We start from the raw sequence: 26,109 nt of genomic DNA on the forward strand, positions 1-26,109 counted from the left end.
GTTCTCCATGAGAGGTTCTTGACAAGAGCAGACAGGGGAAGATTCCTGGAAAAGTGAAACAGCTTTTCAGAAGTGAAATGAAAATGAAAGAAACTATCTAAAATGTTTTCCTCTTTATTTCTATGCTCCCCTCTTCCATGTTGCACGACTTCTCCATGATGTGAATTCCAACTTGTTATGAACGAGCACAATAGGCTTTCTAATCCAATTAAAAAGATTTATTAATGGTAGGAAACGAAAGCAAATCAGCGCGCTGGGCGGCAGTTATTCCAACTACCGCCCTTTCGTGCCCCATTCCCCCCCAACTTATTGGGTCTTCTCCTCCGGAAGTGTGACGTTCTGGTGTCTTTTCTGCGCAGGTGCACTCTGTTGCTAGGTGGTCGTTTTCTGCCTCTTGGTGGTCGTGGGATGAAGGCCAGTAGTCTTCCTCAAGGTTGTTCCTGTGATCTGGGAATTCTCTCAAAGCAAGAAATGTTATCTCTAGGCACGTTTACTCGCATTCCACAGGATTACGGAACTGTCCTTGAAGATATTCGCTTAGGTGCTTTGATGCCTAACAACCTCAACTCCCTAAATTAGTTTTAACTCCCTAAAACAGTGTGTAACGAAGTTGTCCTTGAGAGATATTCTGGAATGCTTGGCAAAATGAGAACATGTTCAGACAAGTGAAAACTCTAAGTGAAAATTCTATTTTATAGATGTGAAAACTCTATATTATGAACAAAAAGGCCTTATTTTCCTAACAGTTTAAATCTTATTTAGTGAATTATTGTGTACTGTTTGAAGTTCATAGCAGTCCTTTAGTTAATATTAAACCCATGTGGGTCCTTGTCTTATCAGTAAGAGTATAATGACTTTGCACCTTTTCTTTTATGCTGTTGGATCAAAGAAAATGTAAAAAAAGGCTTTTCATAAGCTGCCATCTTGTCTTGGATCTGGATTTGCATAGATGTTGTTATTTTCTCTGTGTCTCTTGCTTTTTGCTTGTATGATACAGACAGATAATAAATCCTAAGTCTGCAATCTGTCAGAGTCCCATCCCGCCTGCAGTTTGGGCGCCGCCACAAGCATGGTGGCCGTGGAGAGGGGTAGTCCTGATGGCCCCTGGCCGGCCCGGAGCCGGGGTAGACCTTTGGTCCCCCGCCACCGCACGATGCCTGAGCACCACTGCAGGGCCGGGTACACCTGATAGTCCCGGGCTAGGCCGGAGCCGGGGTAGATCTGTTGTGCCCCACGAACGCTCGCTGCATGGGCGCCGCCCAGAGCCCAGCGGCCCCGTGGCTGGGCATACCTGATGGCCCCAGGCCGGCCCAGGGTCAGGGCAGACCTGTTGTCCCCCGACACTGCCCTGCTGCCCAGGAGCTGCCACGAACCCGTTGGCCCAGGAGCGAGGTAGACGTGATCACCCTGGGCCGGCCTGGAGACCGGGTAGACCTGTTGTCTCTGCCAAAGCCCACCCATGGGTGCTGCCCCCCGTCCGGCAGCCCCAGAGAAGGGTAGACCTGATAATCCCGGAATGGTCCAGAGCTGGAGTAGACCTGTTTTCCCCGTGAACGACCGCCACAAAGGCGCTGCCGCGAGCCTGGCTGCCCCGAAGATGGGTAGACGTGATGGTCTCGAGCCAGCCTGGAGCCGGGATAGACCTATTGCCCCCTGCTACTGCTCGCATCCAGGGCGCTGCAATGAACCCAGTGGCTCCAGAGACAGAGTAGACATATTGTCCTTGGCCGGACAGACTCAGGCTGCCTGGCATTAGGGTAGATCTGTTGTCCTGGCCACGGCACCTGACGGCCACCTAGCGCCGGGGTAGACTTGTTGTCCTGTGCCCATGCCCACCACAGAGGCACCGCCATGAGTACGCTGTTCCTGGAGCGGGGCAGACCTGATGGCGCCAGGCCAGCCCAGAGCTGGGCTAGACCTGTTGTCCTCGCCAACGCATGACACACGGGTGCCACTCTAAGCCCGGCGGCCCCAGAGCAGGGTAGACCTTATTACCCTGGCCAAACCAAAGCCGGGGTAGACCCGCTATACCCGGCCACCTCACACAGCTCGGGTGCCGCCACAAGCCTGGCAGCCCCGGAGCCTGGTTATACCTGTTGTACAGAGTGAGCCATGAGCCGGGGTAGACCTGCTGTACCTTGCCAACGCCTGCCACATGGACACTGCCATGAGCACGGTGGCCTTGGAGCCGTGTAGTCCTGATGACCCTGAGCCAGTGCAAAGAGAGGGTAGACCTGTTGTCCCCCAACACCGCATCCCATACATGCACCACCCTGAGTCTGGTGGTTCCAGACTCGCGTAGACCTGTTGTCCTGGGCCAGCCCAGAGCAGAGGTTGACTTGTCCCCCATGAACTGCCACATGGCCGCTGCCATGAGACCGGTGGTTCCATGGCTGGGTAGCCCTGTTGTCCTGGGCCAGTATGGAGCTGGGGTTGACCTGTTATCCCCCATCACCCCATCAACGCCTGCCACTAGGCAACTGCCATGAGCACGGTGGTTCCATGGCTGGGTAGACCTGTTGTCCCACGCCATTGCATGCCACCTAGGTGTCACCCTGAGCCCAGTGGCCACAGAGCCAAGTGGACCTGATGGCCCCTGGCTGGCCCGGAGCCAGAGTAGACTTGTTGTCTGCCACAACCACCCGCAGCCCGGACGCCACACCTAGCCCGGCAGCCGCGGAGCCAGGTAGACCTGATGGCCGCATGCTGGCTCGGAGCTGGGGTATATCTGCTGTCCCCCGCCACCGGCTGCTGCCCAGAGGCCGCTTGGAGCCTGGTGTCCCCGGAGCAGGGAAGGCCTGTTGTTCTGTGCTGGACAGCCTCCGGTTGCTCAGCCCTTGGGTAGACCTGTTGTTCTGGCACCAACATAGCATATGGCCACCCAGCACTGGGGAAGACCTCTTGTCTTACTCCATCGCCCGCCTCCCAGGCGCCACAACTAGCCCTGCGGCCCCGGGAACAGGGTAGACCTGATGACCCCAGGCTGACCCAGAGTCAGGGTAGACCTGTTATCCCCCGTGATAAACTGCCACACATGTGGCACCACGAGTTTGGAGGCCCTAAAGACGTGTAGATGTGATGGGCTCGGGCCGGCCTGGAGTGGGGGTAGACCTATTGCCCCCTGCCACTGCTCGCATCCAGGGCGCTGCAATGAACCGGGCAGCCCCGGAACCAGGGTAGACCTGGCCACAACACCTTACGGTCACTCAGCGTCAGGGTAGACCTGTTGACCCTCGCCACCGCTGGCCTTGAAGGTCCTGCCACGAACCAGGTGACCCCGGAGCTGGGTAGACCTGATAACCCTGGGCCGGCCCAGAGTTGGGGATGACCTGCTGTCACCCGTCACTGCCCATCACATGGGCGCCTCCACGAGCCGGGAGTCCCCAGATCCTGGTAGACCTGATGGCTCCGGAGACGGGTAGACCTGATTGCCCCAGGCTTGCTTGGAGCAAGAGCATACCTGTTGCCCCCTGAAAACGCTTGCCACAAGGGTGCCAACTCAACACCTGTGGCCCTGGAGCCAGGGGAAGCTCACAGCCTCGTTACACCCCAGAGCCGGACAGCTCTATCAGCCCCATCCCAGCCCATAAACCGCCCACTTTCAAGACCAACACAGATTTTTGTATTTTTCTGTGTTGTTTTTTGGTGTGTTTTTTTGGGGGGCAGGTGAGGTGTAGGGCTTTTAGTTCGAGTTTTCTGGTTTTGTTTTGGATTTTTTGGTTTTTTTTTCTTTGATTTTTGTGGTTTGGTTTGATTTGGTTTGGTTTGGGGTTTTGGGTTTTATTCCAACCCCTTTTTCTTTTCTCCTTTCTTGAAAGAATGGCTCTTCTATTTGCCTGGTATAAGAAACTTACCCGAAAAAGAAATTTTCTTGGCAAATTTTGTTTCGTTTCCTTTAGTGAAACGTAAACTTTAAGGCATTTAGAGATTTTGAGGAGCTAAGAGAAATAAGCCTTACTAGAGTTAATTAAAATGAGAATAATAAATGAGTAGGCCTTGATGAAGTTAGGAGTTAGTAGTTAACTAATAATTAATTGCTTGTCAGCACAATGTTTGGTTAGCTGGGTTTATAATGAAGAATATAGAAACTGACAAATAGCTTTTAGGAACATAAGACAATTGTGGGCCTCCTCTGTTCTGAAACCAACTGAAGACAAGGAATGGGAGTTCTACCAAGAGTTCATTTGTCATACTTGCATTGAAAAGGTAGAAAGGTCAGAACGAGGAAGACTTCATTGACTTCCTCATTTTGGGACCCCTCCCCATGAAAGGGACGACTGACCCATTTCAAGGGACAAACCACGCATGCTGAATGGCTTTTGGAGTTATTAGCGTACGAAGCAGGGAATGGGATGTACTAAAATGATGAATATGCATTTGTATTTTGTGTATTCAATACTTGTATGGATAAAAAGACTCTGTAATCACCTGGAAGGTGCGGTGTGTATTTGGGAGCTATCCTACACGCTGCCCGGCGTCGAATAAACATACACTTTCTAACTTTAAACTGTTAGAGAGTTTTTGTCCGTCACAGTTGGATATCGATACTAGATCAATATCCATATTTTTTAAATAAATCAACACGAACTGCAGGAACCCCAGGCTGGGCCCCGACAGCGCCACGGGCAGGGAGCGCAGGGACAGGAGAACTGGGGGCACACGGAGATTTGGGGGCTGGGGGGGCACGGGAGAAGGAAAGGGGGAACCGGAGAGCTCGGAACGGGGTTTGGGGGTTCCAGGATTAAGAAAGGGGAAGGCTGGGGTGGGTAGAGGTGGGATGGGCGAGGTTAAGGGGGTTCCTGTATCCAGGGAAAGGAGCTCCACGGCTCCCCGGTGTACCCATTCCCCGAAAAGGTGGGAAAACCCGGGCTGGCTGGGAATAGGAGTCCCGGGTGTCCTCGGCGTTGAGGAAAGGAGGGGCTGGGCGCTGGGAAAGGCAGGAATAGGGGTCCAGGGGATCTCTGGGTGAAGGAAAAGGGGGCTCTGGGGGCTGGGAGAGGCGGGATGGCCGGGAAAGGGGTGCGGGGGTTGCTGGTGCCGGATAAGGGGGTGCCGGGTAGAACCCATGCCGGGAATGGGGTGCGGGGGGATGGCGGCGCCCGGGAATGGGGGTTCAGGCCCCTCGGTGCTCCGGAATGGGCGATCAAAGAGTCCCTCCCGGTGCCGGGGTCCCCCTCGCCTCTCGCTGCCGCCCCGGGGCCCAGGAGCGCCCCCAGCCCCAGCGCGGGAGCCATGGCGCCGCTCCGCTGCGGCCCCGCCCCCAGAGCCGCCTCCGGCCCCGCCATTGGCTCCGCTCTTTGCGGCCCGCCAATGGCAGCCCGAGGCTCCAGTGATGTCATCGGTCGCCGGGCAGATCCCGGCGGCGCTGGGCGGGAAAGGCGTCGCAGTGTTTTTCACAGACAGCGTCCGCACGTCCGTAATTCTTTGCTTTTTATTGTCTTGTAATTGTCCTAACTCTTAAATTTTCATTACTGTAATTGTTAATTTATTACTCTAATTATTAAACGTTTAAAATCTTAAAAACCAAGTGACTGGCGTTTTTCACAGAAAGCACCGAAGTCAGTAGCTCCAGTGCCAATCTCCTTTGAAAATCGCTGCGGCTCGGCCCGGCTCGGCCCGGCCCCGCCCGGCCCCGCCCATCGGGTGCCGCGGGTGCCTGGAAACCGCGAACGCGGCGGCGGCGTCTGTGACGTGCGGCGGTGATGGGCTCGGCACGGCTCAGCAGCCACAGAGCGGCTCCGGGCTGGGTGTGCCAGCCTGGGCTCCTGCAGGGGCTGCACTGGGCCATTGGCCGAGTGACTGTTCACAGAGCATCGCTCTGGGCAAAGGAGTCCCGAATTTGCAGAGCATTGGTCTCTGCAAAGGATTCCCGAACATGCAGAGCATTGATCTCTGCTACACAGTCCTGAATTTCCTTTGAAGGTAAAGATTGACTAAAGCTGAACTTTTTGGTTTTGTCTCATCTGTGCTCGGAAAGAGAATGCCAAAGGGAAATGCAGGGTGTGATAATGCCAGTCCTCTGGTGCAGCACTTCAGCGGCATGGACAGCTGAGTGGATGAATGACATATCGTCTACTGATTGTGCTTTGTTGCACTGAAGAAATGCAACATTTTCTAAATGTACTAGTCTATGCATTTTTTTCCCTATAGTGATTGCTTAAACTGCTTAAAGGTGAATGAGTTCTGGTCAAGTTTCAGTGGGTTGTTATCATCTGGTTATTAAAATTATTAGGGAGATGCCTCTGAATTGCCAAAGTCAATAGTCTGGATTTTATTTAACAGTAAATGTGAGGAATAGAGAGAGAAAGAAAGAAAAAGTGTCAGGGAGGGTGGGGTTCGGAAGAGGGAGGAGAAAGAGAGTGACAGAGACTGATTAAGTAAAAAATATCACCATTCCATGGATCCCATCAGCATACCATAAAATCCTCTTCTGGTCTTCTCTGTGGTGAGGTCTCTCTCGCAAAACGTAAGACTCCAGTGGATTAATGCAGATTTGGGCAAGGTGGGACTGCCCAGGTACCTCCCTGGGGCGGGGCAAGTCTGACTCCATCTATTGCTACTTTCAAATAATATCAAATCTTTAGCACCAGTATATCCTTTGGGTCTGCCATGAATTGGGTTCTGGATTTTCAGATCTGTTGTGTTACTTGGCATGGCCTGCAGTCATCTGGTGCAAGGCCTCAGGGATGGGTCTGGGGGCACTTTGGAGGTCTTTGATGGGAGGTTTGTGTGCAAACCTGGCCTCAGCAGATGAGTCTGTGGCTATGAATTCCCTGCCCTGAACCCAGACAGAGCTGATTTTCAGGACAGCTGCTGGGTTTGGCTTTGTTGTGGATAGGTTTTCTCCTCAGCTTTGTTTACTTCTCCCCAGACCTGAGATAAGTGGGCAATAGTGTCACTTTTGTCTTGTTTCAAGTTCCCTTAGGCAGCCTAACTCACAGTCCAAAGTTCCAGTCAGGAGGCGTTTTCAGGGAAGGGTGGGCTTGGGTGGTCGCAGCTTCTTTATGCAGTCACAATGGGCAGAAAGTCCTTTATAACAATATTTAAGCCATTAGCCATAAAATTGCAGTCTCTCACAAGTCCTGTGCAGAAGAGCTGAGAGAACAGGGCTGGTTTAGCCTAAAGAAGAGGAGATCCACTCAAGCTATTTTTAAGTATTTAATATTTAAGCTACATCTTTGTCTGTTCTAACTATTATTAATGTTCAGATTTTTACCTCCAGGTTTCAGTATGATCCATCTTTGAATTGCACAACATAGCCATATCGTTCGAATCAAGTCCAGCTAGAGGCCTAACAATACTAGCTACTTACACCAAACAAGCATTGAGCTACTTCCAAATACTATAAAATTTTTAGCACCAGTATATGCCTTGAATCTGCCATGATTGGGTTCTGGATTTTCAGAGTTCCATTGTTGCTCCTTCCAGTTTCATTGAGGCATTGTCGTTTATCTGGGATATCCTCCCTTCAAAATGGCTTCCGGATTCCGAGAAAAGATCCTGAAACCCCGTCTGTGGTCGAGGGAAGCGCTGAAGTCTTTCAGTGTAAGTACCCACTGGGGCTGTGTTAAGGCTGGAAACTCCTCTCGTGTCCCTCCTCTCCCTGCCCCTGTTGTCCAGCAGTGCTGTGAAGCTGCAGACGCCCTCCCCACCTCTTTGTGCCGTGCTCCTGTTGGTGGGGGCTGTCCTGGTGCAGTAGGGAACACCGTGTGTTGCCTCAGGGTCTTGCCTGGCTGAGCCAAGTGAAACCAATGTGCAGCTGAAGCTGCGAGCGTGTGTTCTGTCCCTTTCCCTTTGCCACAGCAATTCCTTCTGTCAGGCTGGGCACTCACCTGTGCTGCTCTGACCAACCTGCCCTTGGGCACCTGGGCATGTGGTGGGGCAGGGAAAGCTCAAACTCTGCCCAAAGCCTAGAGAGACATGGCTGGTCCCAGCTGGAAGAGCTTCCAAGCCAGCTGTTCTCTCTCATCTCCTGTGTGGGCGCAGATCCAGCCCTGCAGGCAGCACTGGAGTCAGGCCACAGAGGTCCCTTGTTGTCTGAGCTCACTGGAGTGAAGATGCCCCACTGCTGAGGCTCTGTCAAGGAGATCCCTCTGTTTTCTTCTGTGGAGGGGTCTGTGAGCCCAGACAGAGAAAACAAATGCTAATTAACAGAGAAAACAAAAACTTGGACACATTCCTGTGCTCCTCATTCTTGGTACAACGTTCCTTTCTTGCGTCTCTTGGACTCCCCCAGCAGCGATATCTCCCTGCTGTGAGTTCTCAGTGTTGTCCATGGATGGAGTTAGGGGAGTTCTGAGAGCTCCTCCCCACTCTCTGAAAAGGTCAATGCCTCAGTCCAATGAAACATAAGAGGAAACAAATGCCCAAGGAGCAGAAATCCCCAAAGATGTCACATTACATCACAGAGAAGCTAATGGGATGCAGCCGTGGGATGGGAGTATGTGTATTCCACTCTGTATTATTAATTTATTGGTGCTAAGTATTTCAGCAAGTAACTTCCAGGGCTTCCAGGACTGTCCTAGACTATGTGATCACAAATTGTTCACCAGTGCCACTTGTTCAAGAAAAGCTTTTGTGAACAAGCACATCTCTGAGACTCTAGCTGGTTTATTTTTGCCTTTCAGCTGCTTCCCTCTAAGTCCCTGTGGGAGAAGTTTTTCAACATGAAGAAGAAGGCCAGCATTGCGGAGAATATTGCGCCCAGAACTGGCCCATTTCTAGACATGAGTAAGACCGGTCAAAAGGTAGCGTTTTCCTGCTCTTTTCCTTTTCCACGCCTGTTTGATGTGAAGTTTGAAGAGGGTGTGTGCTTGTGACAGGCTTGCCTCCAGCAAAATACCTCAGTGTCCAGGTCCTGTTGTCAGTGCAAACTGCTGGTAGTGGTGGATGGGAGTCCTGATCTGCACTAAGCCAACACAAATAACCTCTGCTGAAGCTGCCTAAGTGTAGCTGCCATTGCTAAAACAATGGGGGGAAGGCTGGGGACACAAAGGCACAAAATTGCCATTTGCCATTCTCCGGATGAAGTAGCCACCTCTTGCTGTGGTGTGGTCGCCATCAAATGCTCGGGGTCACAGGATTCCCTTCCGAGTGGCAGCGCTGGCCTTTGAAGGCCGAGGACCTGCAGTAATTACTTCAGATTGAACAAAACGAATTTCATGGATGCTTTGGGTTGGAACAATGTGTTGGACCCTGACGGGGTGTTAGATTTTGCAGGCTGCCAATGTGCAGGGGACTCGCCCTGGGCAGAGGGGAATGGATGTGCTTTATCTGCATCAGGGCCTACCTAGAGGTGTGTTTAAAGCTGCTTTTCTGGCAGGACTGGCTCAGTATAAAGCACAGTCCAAAGGGGTAGGTGACCGAGGTGGGCTGCTGAGCAGGAAATTGGCAGCAAGAGACGCTGGTTAAGGATTGCCCTGGAGAGGGGCGTTGGGAGCACCTCAGGGAAGGGCACAGCCAAGGGACAGGGTGCTGCAGCCAGTCCCTTCAGCAGGCTGTGTCTCCTGGGGAGTCACACAGGAGGCCTGCTTGTGTCTCTGGAGTGACAGCAGTGTGGCTGGAGAAGGCAGACAAAGGGGAGAGTTTTCTCAAAGCAATGTCTCTGCTCCACAAGCATTTGCTGTTGTTGTGTCAGCCCAGATGTGCCTCTACAATGGTATCATGTAAAATGGCAATAATTACAAGAAAGCACCCATTTAAAGCTCATGGAAAAAGGAGTCACCAACTCTACTTTCACCCAAGTTGCTGAGAAAATAACTGAACCTTTTCCTCATTCAGCACTCATTTGTCTTTTTCCTAACTTCTGTGTTACTTTATTTTTGCTTTTACCTCTGTTTGAAACGCACTAACTTTTAAATACAATTAAAGGGGACAAAATCATCAAAGCAAAAGAAAACTATTTATTGGTAACAAAAGCCAGGGACCTCATAAAACGGGAAAATTGGACAGGACAGAACGCACATCCAACCAATATGATTAATGCAACATTCTCCCCTTATTCGTGATAAGATGGCAGTTTATATACACTCCCATATAGTTTACAGTTTACAAAGGCACTCTGATTGGCAAGCTAACATTGTTTACCTTTGCCTTGAGGTGGTCAGGCTTTGCACACTGCAGCTCTACTCTAATTCATGCTCGGATAGCTCATTACTTTGTAGTTACCTTAACATAATTTCTGACTGCGCCACAACTGAATTCTCACTGCATCAAAGGCTTCAAGGCCCCACCAAGGCCGCTTATCACGGCCTATCTGAGGGGGTAGCTCAAGTCTCACTCCAGACATAAATCATGCCCTCTCTCTCTCAGAAATTCTGTAACAAGTAAGAATTCAGCTGAGCTGGGCATGTCTCCCTCCCCCCAGAGACGAACAAACACACCCTCTGAGAAAATGGCAATCTTCCTATCTCCTTTGTACCCCGCCAGGGCGGTCCCTGTCCCCTTTCCCCTTGGATGGGTACTCGGGAACTTCCATTCTGTCCAGCTGCCAGCTCTTCTGTCCCTCCCCTCTCATCCTGCTTCCTTTTGGCCAGCTCTTCAACCCTGTCCCTCTCACAGCAGCAGCCAACAAACCAACCTGAACAAATCCAAACCACAAACAACACACAGAACCAGCAAATTCCATTCTTTCGCTAGATAACCTTTTGGCTTCAGCAAAATATCACCTCACCTCTCACACCTCCTCTGGTACTGTTCTCTTCTTACTGATGTCTAAGTTCTAGATAAAAAAGATATTTGCAGTTGTGTGGGCCTTGGTTTCCCTGTCTCAGAGTAAAGGACATCCTAAAATCATTTCCCATAGAGTCTGATGTAAATTTGTGGGTTTTACTTACTCCATGAGTGCTCACTCAGTGCCCCAGAGCTCTGTGACCACACGGGCACAGGGCTGTGCTTAAGGTAAGTGCTGCCTGGCATTCTGGAGAAGGAAACCTGGAGAAATACGTGCCAAAAGAGCAGCTTGGCTTGAGCCTGCTCTGTGTGGCCCAGCAGCTCTTGATCAGCTCAGAGCAGAGGTGGGTGAGCCACTGTTTGCCCAGTGTGGGCTGGGCAGACGTGCTCACCCAGAGCCTGTACTTCACTGGGGATCAGTGTAAGGGATCCTTCATGCCCCTTCCTCCCAGCAGCTGAACCTCTCCCTGCTCTCTCTCGCCTCTCCAGTTGTCGTCAGTTCCCCCGAAGCAGAACTTGCTTCAGATTTCCCCACCAGAGGTGGTGTTTCGGGGCTTTGTCGCTCATGAGGTCTCTGAAATGGTGGTGTCTCTCGTGAATAAGGACAAGGTAAGTGCTGGGGGGTGGAGCTGTAAGAGTGTGCTGAAAGAGGAGAGTGGTGTAATTGCCAGAGTGTACAGCAAAGCAAGTTACCTGCTGCAGCACATCCACAAGAAAATGTCTCAGCACCTTTGTTCTGCAAGATGGTGGAAATCTTCTTGTGCTGGGAATTCTCCCTGATTTTGGCCATGTGTTGATGGTATCTATCCCAAAGGAGTTGCCTTCTCTTGAAAGCTCTGGATTGATAGGAATGTTGAGGGCTGTACAGTTCTTACCTGCTCTCATGCTTTGCCTTGAGTGTATACCACATCCTGTGTTTCCCAGGGTAATCTTGGCTCCTCTGCCTCTCTCAGCCTGTTTGGCTCCCTTTGTGCAGCTCACAGTCAAAGCTCAGGGTCTGAGCCTTCTCCACTTTATGCTGGAATCACTTTTCATTACTGGCACTGGCACTGCAGGAAGTGTGTTCTGAAAGAGCCCTGGGATCAGGCTGATGTAGCAGAAGCAGCAGGAAGCCTTTAGGTGCCACTTTGGGCTCCTGCGAGGCTTCATCCAGCTCTGCTCAGGTTTTCCAAAAGCAGCATGGTGCTCTGCTTTCCCTTTGGCGAACCACAGCACATCCAAAGCCATGTGCTCCGGGAGGTTTTTACCTTCACTTGAAATTGTGTTTGTTTTACAGTTTCCCAAGAGAGTTGAGAGGCAAAAAGGTAAAAAATGTCAGCAGTTGTGTTCCACTGTAAAGGGGAAAATGGAGACCATTTGCATTTCAGTCAGGGAAACATTTTCTCAAATGAGCCTTGTGCCAAGAGTGGGCTGGTGGCAAGAGACAGGAGGGAGTCAAAATCATCTACTTTAGACTTCTTGAGAGCATTTTGGTGCTCGTGGGTTGATACCTCTGTGCTAGAAAATGCATGTTTGCTGTGTCTGTGTATCCCAGAGGACAGAACCTGGCCTGCTGGCTGCAGGCAGGAATGCCCAGCAGCCCAGCTTGCCTGCACAGGCAGCAAGAACCCCTGGAGAGCCAAGACTGGCCTTGAATTCTGGAACCACACTGTGAGTCAGTGCTGGTCATGTTTCTCCAGGCAGAAAATGCCTTCGAAGCCCATAGTCAGTAGGCACAGCCTGTCTGTGTTTCTGTCACTTTTGACCAGCTGATTGCTCTCATGGTTTTATGATTCTTCCTCACTGCTTTACTGCCCATTTAAATTCTCTTTTCCATCTCCTTGTTTTAGGGGTTGTCCTGCTGTGTTCCTTTTGCTTTTCAGGTTTGCTTTTATTCCCAGTAAGGCCAAAGTGTTTGGTCTCCTCTCTTGCTGGTCTGCCTGCATGAATGTATCCCCAGAACTGCCCCACCCAAACCTCATCTGCTAGAAGAGAATTTCTTCCTTCCCCCAGGATAATGTGCTGTTTTGCTTTCAGACAGCACATTCCCCCTCTGGAACACGGCTACTGCGTGGCTGTGTGCAGGCAGGAGCCAGCAGGTTTTTTGGTCTGGCTGAATATGCAGATGACTTGGTTCAAGTGCTCTGTCTCCATCCTGCTGGTGATGACCTGCTTGGCCCTTCCTTCCCACCAGGCACTGCCCTACTGCCCCTGGCCAAAATGCTGGACCCAGAAGGGATTTGGGTTCACCTTCAGGAATGACGTGCCTGTGGCTCCACAGCTGAAAGTGCTTTGGCAAAGGGGTCAAGGGGGGATGTCACCAGGGCATGGACAGGTCTCCTCTTGTCCTGTTTCCACAAGTGGCAAAACAATCGTTTCATGTCTTTCCTGCAGTTGCCTGAGGTGGTGAAGATCTCCATGGAGAGCTCGCCTTACTTCCAGCTGGCGTGCTCCAACAACGCATACCGTGTTGTGATGCCGGGTGTGCCTGCCCCTGTGCGCATCCGCTTCACCCCTGGCAAGGGCAAGGTGAGACTGGAGGAGCCAGAACAGAATTACCCCCAGAGCCATTGTTTTCCCTGCTCTCCGTGCAGCCCCATTCCATGCTGTGAGCCTGGCTCCAGGCCGTGGGCAGGCAGCCTGCAGCCAGTCACAGCTTGGCTCATGCTGTCAGGCACTGCGCCCAGGCCTGACAGGCTCTGCTTCCCTCCCTCACATTCCTGAGCATCCCCGAGGCAAGATGCAGGGGAACAGGGAAAATGACAGAGGGGTGTTGATAGATCTTTGGCAATCTCTAGGTACAGTGGAAGGGATTTCATTGTTATGGAAAACACTAGAGGAACAAGGAGGTCTGAGAGCTTTCCTCCTTCCTGACTGGCAACAGCTTCCCTGCCTCACCCTGGGCTGGAGCAAAGACGGTGCTTTTTCACACCCTCTGTTCTCCAGCCTTGCAGCTGTGCTGTCCCAGAGCACAGCTGACCATGATACAGCTGCAGGGCCAGGGCAGAGGATGTGCTGTGCCCGTGAGCCCGGCCTGGCACGGGCACACTGGGCTCTAGGTGCCCTTAGCCAGCAGGAGGTTGGTGAGCTGCAGGGGACTTGGCCACCTGCCTGAAAGAGCTCGTGTAGGGCAGGCACGACCTGCAGGCAGAGCTGTGACTCCACAGCAGTGACACTGCTGTGCCTCTGCCTTCATGCCTGTCACTGTGGTGGCTCTGTCAGCTGGCACCGATTCCGTGCCAAACCTGTTTTTTTGGGGAGGTTTGAACACCGCTGCTGGGGCCCTGGCAAGTCGGATCTCAGTGCTGTGATTTGGAGGCTTGTTCATACAGAAGGGTTTGGGACGTGGCATGGAAGGGGGAAGCCTTGCCGGCAAACAAAGGGAGGCTCTTTCCAACAGCATGCTGCCACCTCTTAGCGCTGTTCTTCTGACTTGGTTGGACAGGCAAAGTTAGAGGGCAGGTCTGAGCCAACCCATGCTTCTGCACCAGGCCAGAGGTGCAGGAGCTCTTTGGGTGCAGCTGGTTTCTCATCTTCTTTTTGCTGCTTACAGTCAGTTTAACACTTTGTTCTCTTCTCAGACAGTGGGAATACAGAAACCTAAAGAGGAATGTCCTGTGTTCCTCAGCTCCTTAGAAGGGACTTAGGAATTATTTAGCATCATTAAAATTTAGAGTAGAAATTATGGTGGCCTAAGGCAGTTCTTTGGATGACCCAAGTGACACAAGAGCTTAATGCCACTGAGATAGGTTTTGCAAAGCGTACTGGTGCCCTTAAAATGTGACATATTAGTAGAACTTAGCATTCATTTTAGGGTGGAATAGGTAAATCGATGCCCTTGAAGGGTTATAGGAAATGGTTTTTCTTCTGCCATGGGGATGGCACTAAATGTCCTGTGCTGAGCTAGGTTCCTTTCCTGCAGGATTATTCCCACAAGCTCATCTGCACCACTGCAAGGGAAAGGATAGTCGTGCCAATTCAGGCCATTGGTGCCCCAGCTATCCTGGAGTTCCCTGACCAGCTGGACTTCTCGGAGTGTCCGGTCAAGCAGAGCAGCCAGAAGACTCTGCTGGTTCGTAATGTCAGTAACCGGGCAGCTCGTTACCAGCTGAGCACCCAGAGGTGAGGCTCTGTCCTTGTGCAAAACCCCTTTGGGTGGTACCAGGGCCGGGAATGAACAACAGAAGGAGCCAGAGCATTGCAGCTGCTGCCCTCTCTTTGTGTTGCAGTCCTTTCTCCGTGGTTCCAGCCACGGGAACTGTGGGCGCTGGTGACACCGTGCAGGTGACAGTGGGATTCCACGCGCTGATGACCGGTGACTATTCGGGGTCTCTGTGCTGCAACACAGGTGAGTGCTGGGCCCTGCACGGGCACAGGACAGTTCTGCACCATGGCTCCCTGTTGTCCCATCCCCCTCCATTCCCTCTAGAGGTCCCTCCCCTGTTCAGCTTTACCCCAAAGAAAACAGAGAACTCCTTGGTGTTTAGGGGGTTGAGAAAGTGGATCCCCTCTAACGGGACTAAGATTTTTGGACTCCCGTTTTGCTGGGAGTTGCTGAGTGGAGGAAGGAGGATCCCTGATTCTCCACTACCATGTGGCTATGCCTGGGTGAAGTTTTGTTTTATTCCTGGGCAGTGCTGTATGTGAGGTGTGAGGTTTCCATCAGACTCTCTCCAATGCAATGTGTTTCTTGCACACCTCTGTCCCGTATGCTGCTTCTCCACTGGCTTGTCATAGACCCTTTTTCTATACTGCCCTTACACATATATTAGTTTCTGTCTGATAACATTTCCAGGCCCTCGAGTTCCTGTTTGGTGACAAATCAAGACAAATTTTTCCTCGTCCCCATTTCCCAGGCCATTCATGCTGTTGCAAACCTCTCACATCTATCTCCCATGTGATCTCTAGACTGAGGAATCCTAGTCAGTCTTCATCTAGAAGCTGCTCTGTACTTATTAATCTTCCCTTTGTCCCTTTTTTATTTAATCTGAAATGCTCCAGCTTGGTTTTTGAGATCAGAATAATATAAAATATTTCAAGACTGATGCGGCTGTGGGTTTGGGCAGAGAGATGATGATGATTTTCATGGTGTTCATTTTGTAGTGGTTTGTCATATTGCAGAGCCAGGCTGGTTGTGTTTCCTCACCTGTGTCCCCTCGTGCTGTGGGCTGTCACTTCACTTGTTCCTCTGGGCCTCCTTTTGCTGCCCACATGCCCCCAGGCAAATTTGCTTGTCAGCAACAAGGGATCCAAGGGATCAGGAGAGACAGGAGTCCCGTGGGATGCCCAGGGAGAGCCTGGGCAAGCCAGGACTGAACAGGGCTCCTCAGTGTCACCTGAAGGACATTGATGCAGAAATCCCGGGGATCTGAGTGGGTCACCAGAGCACATCTGACAAATCTCACTGCACATACTGTCACCCCGGGGCCAAATCTGCACAAACACTCTCAGAAAGAAGGTGTTTAAGGAGGTGCCCAGGACATCCTCATGCTGTACACACAGAGCTGTCAGGATGTGATAAATGGACTGATCTATGGAACTGCTGACTCAGCTGAAAACTGTGACACTTTCTTCTGTGACCTGTGGTTTGCTTCCATCAGCCAGCTGTTCCTCCTGCTTCCATCAGCCAGTGAGCTGAGCAAAGACTCCCCCTTGCTTTGTTCCAGGTGAAGAAAGTAGCCTCACAGAGCTCCACGCAGAAGCTGTAGAGCTCAACATTGGGTTGAGCACAAATTTCGTGGCGGTTGAGACGACGTTCATCTCCATGTCAAACCACAAAACCATGTTCATTGAGAACAGGAGTAACGTCACGGCCCACTTCCAGTGGAAGGCTTTTCCTACCGAGGAAGGAGAGAATCGAGAGAAGAGGAGGTTGGTCTGACATTTCATATCTCATTTCAGTGAGATACATGGCCCAAGACTAAAACTGACGTGTGGCCTCAGGGGGTGTTGGTGCTTTTGAATGGTTTGGGCCAAGTAAACCATGCCTGGCACTAGGGTGTGTGTCCCTGCTGGCTTCAGGAGCTCAGCACTGAGCATTCCAGTTCCACTTAAACTCCAACCAAGGGTGGCATTTTGGGAAGGAAAGGTTGGTTGCAATGACTGGATTTCCTCAAGTTCTCCTTGGGCTTTTGCCTCTCTAATCTTCTTCTTACATGACCTGGCAACATCCTTAAACAGCTCACCCTCTTTCCAAAGGTGCTACACCCTCTTTTTTTCCCTTAGTTCCTTCAGAAGGTCCCTGCCCATCCAGGCTGGTTGTCTTCCCTGCCAGCTTATCTTTCAGCACACAAGGACAGTCTGCTCCTGTGCCTTCAAGACTTCTTTCTAGAAGTGTGTCCATCCTTCCTGGACCCCTTTGTTTTTAAGGGCTGTTTCCCAGGGTTCTTGCCAAATCAGCCTCTTGAACAGGCCAAATCTGCCCTCCAGAAGTCCAGAGTGAAAGTTTTGTCCATGCCCCTCCTTGTTTCACTGAATATTGAGAACTCTTCTTATTTCACAGTCACTGTACCCCAGACAGTGGTGAAGAGATGAAGTTCATTTAGTTATTAGGGAATTTCCTGGTGATATCCTATACCTGGGCCCCAGCGAGGCACAGACTTCCCTGTGGAATGGATCCAGTCAATCTACAGGGCCCTCAGCTCCCCTTAGAAGGGAGTCACCTACTACCACTACCCACTACCCTTCTTTTCTTAATTCTTGAGGCTGTGATCTGTCTGACAGACCAAGTGCAACTGGGAGACTCTCCAGGCAGAATTTTTTCTTTCGTGTCATCTGCCTGACACTCTGGAGTCAGGCCTCATACCTGTTCTGTCAGGACACCTGGGAAGGTGATGGGGGTCAGGATGGAATTTTATTGCCTCCCCAGGAGAGACCCATTTCCATTCCCCACTGTGTCCTAGGTCTCCTCCTTCTGCCTGATCCCAAGAAGGGCAGAGCTCCTCTGACTCCTGCTCAGCTTCTCTCAGGGTTGGAGGGGTATAACTCCACCAGTTTATTTCTGTGTCACTCTCCCTAATGCTCCTCAGCCTTTCCACTTCTTCCTTAAGCTCTGCCACTGGGCAGAGCAGATCCTTCAGCTGCTCACACCACACGCAGGTGTCTTCTGCACTTCCTCTGCCATTAACACCAGGCTCAGACCCTCCCTGCAGCCAGGGGCCTGGGCAGCTGTGCCCTTCCTGAGGGGGTCTCTTTGAGTTAGTGCACTCCTGCTAGCAGCAGCAGCAATGGCTTTTCAGCATTTCTAAACCATCGCTGGGGAAAAACCCAAAAACATAAAGAAGAAAGAAAAAAAAAAAAAAAGGCAAGCACCTCACAACCAGCAAAAAGACACAACCCTCTGCACAAGGAAGGTGGGTGGCTGCACCTTTTGTGCTCAGGCTGCTTGTGCGAGCTGCCACGCAAAAACTGAAAAAACACCAGGCCAAAACTGCTGTGCCAAAACTGCCGGGCCAAAACTGCCGGGCCAAAACTGCCGGGCCAAAACTGCTGAGCCAAAACTGCTGGGCCAAAACTGCCGGGCCAAAACTGCTGAGCCAAAACTGCTGAGCCAAAACTGCTGGGCCAAAACTGCTGAGCCAAAACTGCTGAGCCAAAACTGCTGGGCCAAAACTGCTGAGCCAAAACTGCCGTGGCAAGCCCCTGGTTGCTGAGGGCCAGGTCGCTTGCAGTCCCCAGAGTAATTTTAAATTGCCTGCAAAGGACCAGGAGATTGACCCTTGCCCACCTGAATGACTAGTGCCCTGGGCTTCTTGTTTTTCCACTGTTCTCCATCTCCTTACTCAGCATCTGACTTCCATACAAGCTCTGTGTGTTAACAAAAACCCCATGACCTTCTCTGGCTACTTCCCTGGGCTCTTTATTTCCATTTCTTCCCCACTTCCCTGCCTCAGCCTGGACCCCAGGTGATCTGCTTTGCCCTCAGAAGCAACTAGGTTTCCCCAAAGTAAACTTCAACCTGGTTGCGGTTTTGTGGGTTTTTTCCAATTACATTTGTTTTCATGCCAGTTTGTGTCCTAGACTGCCACCAGGACATTTTGTTCTTCCTTACTTCCAGTCTTAGGCATGGTTGTAGCTCCAAGGCCACTGTCCTGCTGTCAGAGCAGCTTTTGAGATCTCAGAGCTGAGAGGACTTTTTAATGAGAGGACACAGTGCAGGATCCTTTCCCTCTCAGGACATTCTACTACCATGCACTGGGATGGGACCAAAAAGCTCTGGGTCATGAAAAGGCCTCTCCAGGAGTTTGCTGTCTCCCTCCTGCATAACAAAGTCCCCTCACCTCTCAGAGCTTCTGTTTTCATGCATAAAACCTTGAATGTCACTGAAGGGGTGTGGTGCCTGAATTTATCAATTTCCTTTGGAAGTGCTGTGGGATGCTCTTGTGAAAGGCAGAGTAGGGATCAGGGCAGGTCCAAAATGGCAGAAACAAAGAGTGATGCTGGTAACACATAGCTGCAGCCCAGCTTTGTCTCCCCTTCCCAGGGAAGTCCTGCTCCATGATCTTTATCTGCCTCCCCTGAGCAGCTCAGTGGTAGGAAAATCCACTTGAAGTGCCTGGTCGGTTCTCCCTCAGTTTTGGCAGAGGCTTTGAGCCAGGAAGTTCTCTCTGGCTTTGGAAACATCTCCTGAGCTTGCAGGTGTGGAGTAAAACGACCTGCTGTGCCAGTGAACAGCAAGTTATCCTCTGATCCATGTGGGACCCCATGGCCTGGGGTCAGCCCTTGCTGGGGAGCTGCTGCTGCTCCTCCCCAGGTGCTTTGCCCTCCTGCACTCACACTTCCCTCTGCAAATATGTGGCTTATTAAACGATCTGCTGGCCTTGTCTCTCCTGTGGCTGCAGGCAGTGTCGTTTTCTGCGGCCGTGGTCAGAGAAGTCGCAGGAAAACTTAACGGAGGAGGAAACATCAGAGTCAGAGATGGGCTCTTGTGAAGATCACACTGCCCGCCTGAGCAACACGGTCCTGGCGGAGATAGCAAAGGTGCAACAAGACCCCATGCTGTTCTCCGATGACATTTTTTTCATTGAGCCAGTGGTAAGTGATAGCTGAGAACCTCATTTTCCTCCTTCCCCTCTTCCTCTTCCTCCTCCTCCCCCTCTCCCTCCTCCCACCGGGATGCGGTCACTGGCAGATCCTCAGCTGGCCCGATGTGCTGGGAGGGAGGACATGGAGTTTTGGTGCAGCTGCAGAGCTCCCTGCTGGAAGCATTTCTGCCCTGCAGGCTCAGGGCAGGGCTGGGAGCCTGACAAAGCCGAGCTCTGCTGCCAGGGCTCGAGCTCAAGGGCGCTCTGTGCTGTCCTGCAGTGTCCACAGGGAGCAGTTCTTGTAGGCAGGGGCTCAGCAGAGGGTGTTGGAGCTCTGCCAGTTCACATAGTGACCTCAAGCTTGCCATGGTTAATCATAGAAATGCCCATCCCCACCTGTAACCACGCCTTGCACTATTTCTGAGTGTCCCTTCCAGTGTCCTCTGAGATCTTGGACACAAGGGTGGAAGGTTGAAATGGGCCTTTTGAGTTCTCCTGCACACAGGGACAGAAAACCTTTTCCTTTTCTGTTTGTGCAAGCAAACCCCCACATCCTCCCATCAGCCAGAGCCCTGGTTCTGAGTACTGAAGATGTGAGAGATGATGAGTGCCTGGTGTCTGCACAGTGCAAAATCCCTTCTCATCTTGGAGTAAACCCCAGAATAATCCCCACTGCTGCTTTCTTTCAACACAGGTTAAATTAATATTTTTATTTCCAGGGAAGGGGATCATGTTCTCTTCTTGTGAGAGCCATGAGTGCACAGTGGCAGTTGCATCCCGCTGTAGCTGACAGCAGCATGATGTGACCAAGGGCTTGTGTCAGAGCAGTAGGAACATTGTGGAGAGTGGGAGCTGATCAGCTGAGCACTGAGAGCTTCCAGCAGTGTGCTGAGCTGGGTTTGGAGTGTTTCCTTGGGCTCCTTGTGTTGTTCACTCATCACTATGCTCTAAACTAAGGCTTGCAGGACTGTGGTTGAAAGCAAGAAATGTGAAGTTTGAAGATAAATGTTTTGCTGTCTCTTTCTGTTTTAGGAGGGAGAAATTGGGCCGAATAGTTCGGCTGAAATCAAGGTGACCTTCAAACCCACAGAGGCACTGGAGTACCGAAGTGTGGCTTACTGCAACATCTCAGGTCCAGCTCCTTTCCCCTGCTTCTCTCAGCCTCAGTGCAGCCATGGTGCAAGCCTGAGCCCACTGGGCTCCCCTGTAACTGCTGGGAAGAGTCCCTGGCCAGCAGGGCAGGGCTGGCACATCCCCACTGGCCCTGCAGCTTCCAGGGAGTCTCCTGTGCAAGGCCAGGGCTCAGAATCCTGTGTCTGGGCTCCTGAACCCAGAACAATCCAGGCAGTGCAGGGAGAGGTTTTCCTGCCATGGCTTTGCCAGCATTTCCTCAAAGGCCAAAGAGCTGCAGAGCACAACAGCTTTAGTGAACAAGCACTGAACCCTCTAGGCCACTGACCTCCAGGATGGGTCCATTTGACACAGATCCATCATCAGGGGGTAGGAGCTGAGTTAGAAATGGGCTCCGTGACCCTGGATCACTCCCACTGCACCGACACCACCAGACCAGAGTGGCTGAGCCCCGCTGAGCCCAGGGTGTTTGTAGAAGGAGCACCCTTGGCCAGCACCTGCCTCTGTCCCTGTGTGGGAATTGTCACCTTGCAGCTCAGTCTGTGGAAGGAGAACACAATGCTGAGTGCCAGAAGTTGAGGATTTTGGCAACAAAGCCGTGTGCTACTGGGCCAGGTAGTTTGGCAATTGCCAAACTCTGTATGAGCTTTGTGCCTGCACTGAATGGATTTCAGAGCTCCTCTAAGTGCATGGGAAGGACACCACAGAATTATAGGAAGGTCAGGATGGAATGGACCTTAAAGGCCTCTGGGCAGGGACACCTCCCACTAGATCAGGGAGCTCCAAGCCCATCCAGCCTGGCTTTGAACACTTTCAGGGCTGGAACCTCCACAACGCCCCTGGGGAACCTGCTCCAGTGTCTCACCACCCTCACAGTAAAAAATTCCTTCCTAATATGGAACCTAAATTTCCTTTCTTTCAATTTATACCCGTTACTGCTTGGCCTGCCACTACAGGACATCAGAGGTGTTTGAAACTCAGCAGACTGGTGGCTAAGATTGGAAACCAGCCCAAGGAATGGGTTAGAAATTGCAAGTCAGCCCCAAGGGATATCTCCTGAGGGAACAGAAGGGTCCATATCTTCTCCTGCAGCATCAGGAGCTGGTGGCATCCAGCTCAGAGTCAGGGACTCTCACTGAGGCAGCCTGGAAAATGCAGTGTAACAGAGGGAATTATTGTACTGAAATGGACATCTCTCCCCAGGCTGTGAGAGCAGGCTGCCCCTGCGCCTCAGAGGGCACGGCAAAGGACCCCTGGTTGAACTGAACTGTCGCACACTGAACCTTGGGAACGTTTCTGTCAACACCCCCCACGTTCGTGAGGTGAGCAGCAGGACTTGGGATGGATCCTGATGGCTCCTGAGGCAGCAGCAAGCCTGGTGGTGACTTACTAAAATATGAATATCGATCTAATATCGATATCCAACTGAGATGGACAAAAATTCTCCAACAGTGTAAAGTTAGAAAGTGCATGTTTATTGCATCATTAGACAATAACTCATGAGAAGGGAAGATTCCACATGTATTTGCATTTTGCTTTCTTGCTGCTGCAGGTGCAGCTGGTTAACCTAGGAGCTATTGATGCTCCCTTCACCTATATCTCCTCAAATGCAAACGTGGGCTTCTGCTTCAAGTTTGCACCCAAGGAAGGCATCATTGCACCAGGCGGGACCCAGACGATCCAGGTCTCCTTCGGTGCCACCGTGCTGGGGACATTTGAGGAAGAATTCCAGTTCAGTGTGGCTGGATCTCCTAGGCCTGCAATCCTGACTATCAAGTAAGGACTGTGGGAGCTTGGTGGGCACATCTGTGGCTGTCTCTGGGACATCTCCCTCATTTTGGGGCTGAGCAGAGAAAAAAGGTTTTTCCTGAGGTTTTGATCTCTGCTTTGATCCTGGAATTGCCTTAGTGTGAGGATGCCTCCTGGCCTGTGTGGGTACCTGGGAGCTGGCACCATCCTCCCTGTAGGGATCTCCCTCTGCCTTGGGCCATAGCAGGCAGTGGGATTGATCAGCTTTGGGCAGTAGCTGCTCTGGGATGTCCCCCTGAACAGCCAGCAAGGCCCCCAGGGCTTTGGAGGTGGGCCAGCCTGGGTGATTCTGCACCAGCAGCAGTGTTTGTAAAAATTCCCATTAATAATCCATCCCAGCTGGGCAGCAGCAGCCTCACCTCACCTCTCACAGCCATGCTGTGGGGCACGAGCCGTGCTCTCAGCTCCTGTGCAGAGAGTGCCCTGGGAGCTCCTTTCCACAGCCAGGAGAGGGCTGATGTGGGACACAGGGAAGTGTGCAGCAGGAACTGTCCCAAGGACAGGGGTGTCATCCCGTGGGCTGGTGCCATGGCAAGAGAGAATCCTGGCCCAGCAGAAGGGAGAAGGGCTGATAGCAGGGGAGGCAGAGCTCATTCCTCAGCACCGCAGCAGCATGAGGGCTTGTCCCTGCTAGCCTGAGCCATGGGCTGCTAGGATCGTGTAGGGTCAGCAGGAGAGCTGATCTGGCTGCTCTGGAGCTGTGGAGCTGGGAGCTGCTGTTGGGAGGCACTGGGTCAAGGCAGTGAAGGAATGAAAGCAAACTGCAGTCGATTATACCAATGAGATAAGGGAGATGGGTTAAAAAGAACAAGAAAGTTACTACTTAGCAAGAGAAAAGTTGTGAGTAGGTCTGCCCATAGTAGAGAAACAAGTATGCTGGCTTTGTTTTTAGAGGAAAAGTGCTGTTTTTTTACTTTGGAAATCAAGAGGGAACATTTCACCATCAAATAATTGTTTCTGCTCTGTCCCTCCCCCAAACTGCTCATGGGATGTTATTGCATAAGCAGCTTTGTCCTTGAGCAAGGGCAGGTGTCTCTTGTTGGGAGGTGTAGAGCAGAGCCAGTGGCAGTCCTGGGAATACAACAGAAGGCACAGCTGGTCCTTGATTTTTAACCAGAAGGCAGAGTGGGCATCGATTGGCATCAGCCATGAAATAAACTCATGATGTTGTGCAGCTTCAAGTGCTGATTTCAGTGGATGTTGTGGCTTTTGGAGCCTGTCTGCTGAGTTTAAGGACTGGTGAGGTGGTGTGCTAGATTCAGGACACCCCTGTTTGGTTGTTTAAGCTGTTGCTCTTGGCTGTGCCAGCTGGTGCACTGGTGACAAGCTGGTCCTTTCCTCCAGGATTCATCTGTCCACTGTGTAGAACTGTTGCTGCTCTTTTCAGAGGGTGTTTGGGGCTCCCTTGGCTTCATGTCTCAAAACTCTGTAATGATTGTGTGGGTCAAAATCTCCTGAGAAAGCTCCTCCATGGGAGCAGCAGTTGCAGCTAGGGAGTAGCAAAGCAGGAAAGGTTACAGAAGTTTGTGGGGACACCTTTATGTCCATCACGTTACAGATGGGGAAACTGAGGCAAAGAGCCATGTCTGGGTGTGTGTTCAGGGTCCTTCATGGGACCACCAGCAACCAGGGGGCTTTTCCTGCCTGCCCTGTGCCCAAAGCCCCATCAGTGGCTGTTGGCCGCTGGCCACTTGGCTTTAGCTGCCTCCTGTCCGCAGGGGCACTGTGCTGAGCACGTGGCGGGTGTTGATTTCAAACCTGCCCTGACACCAGGTTTTACACCCCCGAGCCACGACAGCCAGACCTCTGCTTTAATTCCCTTTAACCAAGCCATCTCCTCCTCTGTCCTCGCCACGGCAGGGGCAGTGTCACCGGACCGACTTCACTCTCGGACACCATTAAGCTCAACTTGGAGGACATCTCCTCTGGTGAGTGTTCCCTGGGCTGGGACACAGCGTGGGGGATCTGTGCCTTCCAAAACGGAGCACTGGAACATAAAAGCATCCCTCAGTCATGGTCTGCCACAGCAGCCTCTTCAGGGTGTGAACTCCAGGGCTGCCGGGTGTGAGATTGAATAGAACCAATAGAATAGAAAGACAGTATTTTTGCCACTGTGAGATCAAATAGAACCAAGGAAAAAAAAGTCAGTATTTTCTGGTGTCCCTGTCCTGGTTTAAAAGGCAGATGTCTGCCAAGGGAGGCGGGAATCTTCCTGGAATGGAAAGATGACCCCTTCCCTCCAAATTATTATACCTTTGAAATTACGGGGCTTCCAGGCAAAAATATGGGAAAGGGAATAACAATTCTTTACTGGAATATATCGGCACAAACAACAACACAGTAACAGAAGTTTCCACGGGAGGGAGGGAGGGAGGGAGGAAGGAAGGGAGGGAGGGAGGGAGGGAGGGAGGGAGGGAGGAAGGAAGGGAGGGAGGGAGGGAGGGAGGGAGGGAGGGAGGGAGGGAGGGAGGAAGGAAGGAAGGAAGGAAGGAAGGAAGGAAGGAAGGAAGGAAGGAAGGAAGGAAGGAAGGAAGGAAGGAAGGAAGGAAGGAAGGAAGGAAGGAAGGAAGGAAGGAAGGAAGGAAGGAAGGAAGGAAGGAAGGAAGGAAGGAAGGAAGGAAGGAAGGAAGGAAGGAAGGAAGGAAGGAAGGAAGCTTTCTTGAGCTGCTTCTTCCCCACCCTTATCGCTGCTGAGGCACTTGTTAAGTTGCCTTTTGAATAAATGAAACAAGAAAGGCAACAGTAATCACAGTGACCAGAATGGGTGTGAACTCATGTCACTCACTGTTTATGTATTTTGAATACAATGGGAGTGTTGGCAGACTTAACAGGGACTTTTGCAGCTTGAATTTTCAGAGTAAATGCTCGGTCTGGGTGCACACTCGTCTCTGAGAGATAACTGGTGCTGGTTTGAGGCGGGCGAGGGAGCTCCTCCCCATCAGAGAGAGAGAAGCTTGCAGTGTTCAGCAGGGCTAGGAGTGGGCATTTTCAAGGCTGCAGTCTGGAATCAGTGTCAAAGGGAACTAAGTGACAATTAATTCCTCGTGCAGCTTCTCAGTGAGCTGTAGTTCAAATAATAAAGAACTAAACTCCAATCACACTTTCATCCTACCAGGATATTCACACCAGGAGTCATGCCATGATTGGTGCCTAAATGGACATTTGTGTCCTTTTCCTAGGCTCTCCCAACACCAAGACCTGTTGCCTCACTGACACCTCCCCGGTGTTCCATGACGGCCTTTGGAGAAAAAACTGCTTCCCAAACCTGCAAATCCAGCCCAGCACGCTGGAGTTCGTGGGTGGCACTGAAGAAGTGCGCTCTCTGGAGATGACCAACTGCAGCCCTCTTCTCGCCAAGTACCACTGGTCACTCTGTTCGGACAGCCAGGCGGACAAGCTGGGGTATGTGCACCTTTGCCCTCTCCTTGGAGCTCTTCTTCCTGGTGCCCTGTTTGTACTTGGCAGAGAACAAAGCTGTTGGCCTAGGATCTGACAG

General features: G+C 51.6%; 2 protein-coding genes across 2 annotated transcripts in view; both read left to right on the forward strand.

Annotated features, from left to right (window-relative positions):
- The window catches only part of LOC121468955 (uncharacterized), a 2,238,800-nt gene that overhangs the window by 1,619,272 nt on the left and 593,419 nt on the right, over window positions 1-26,109 (forward strand). The gene's annotated exons all lie outside the window — the stretch shown is intronic.
- On the forward strand, window positions 11,251-26,106 carry LOC115491697 (hydrocephalus-inducing protein homolog). The gene is made up of 11 exons (XM_072920872.1): window positions 11,251-11,280; window positions 13,045-13,179; window positions 14,573-14,772; window positions 14,880-14,998; window positions 16,317-16,521; window positions 19,491-19,683; window positions 20,706-20,805; window positions 22,008-22,126; window positions 22,357-22,580; window positions 24,474-24,541; window positions 25,793-26,106. The coding sequence occupies exons 1-11, from the start codon at window positions 11,251-11,253 to the stop codon at window positions 26,104-26,106; spliced, it is 1,707 nt and encodes a 568-aa protein (XP_072776973.1).

The sequence above is a fragment of the Taeniopygia guttata genome, chromosome 34 (assembly GCF_048771995.1).
Source record: "Taeniopygia guttata chromosome 34, bTaeGut7.mat, whole genome shotgun sequence".
Lineage (NCBI taxonomy): Eukaryota > Metazoa > Chordata > Aves > Passeriformes > Estrildidae > Taeniopygia > Taeniopygia guttata.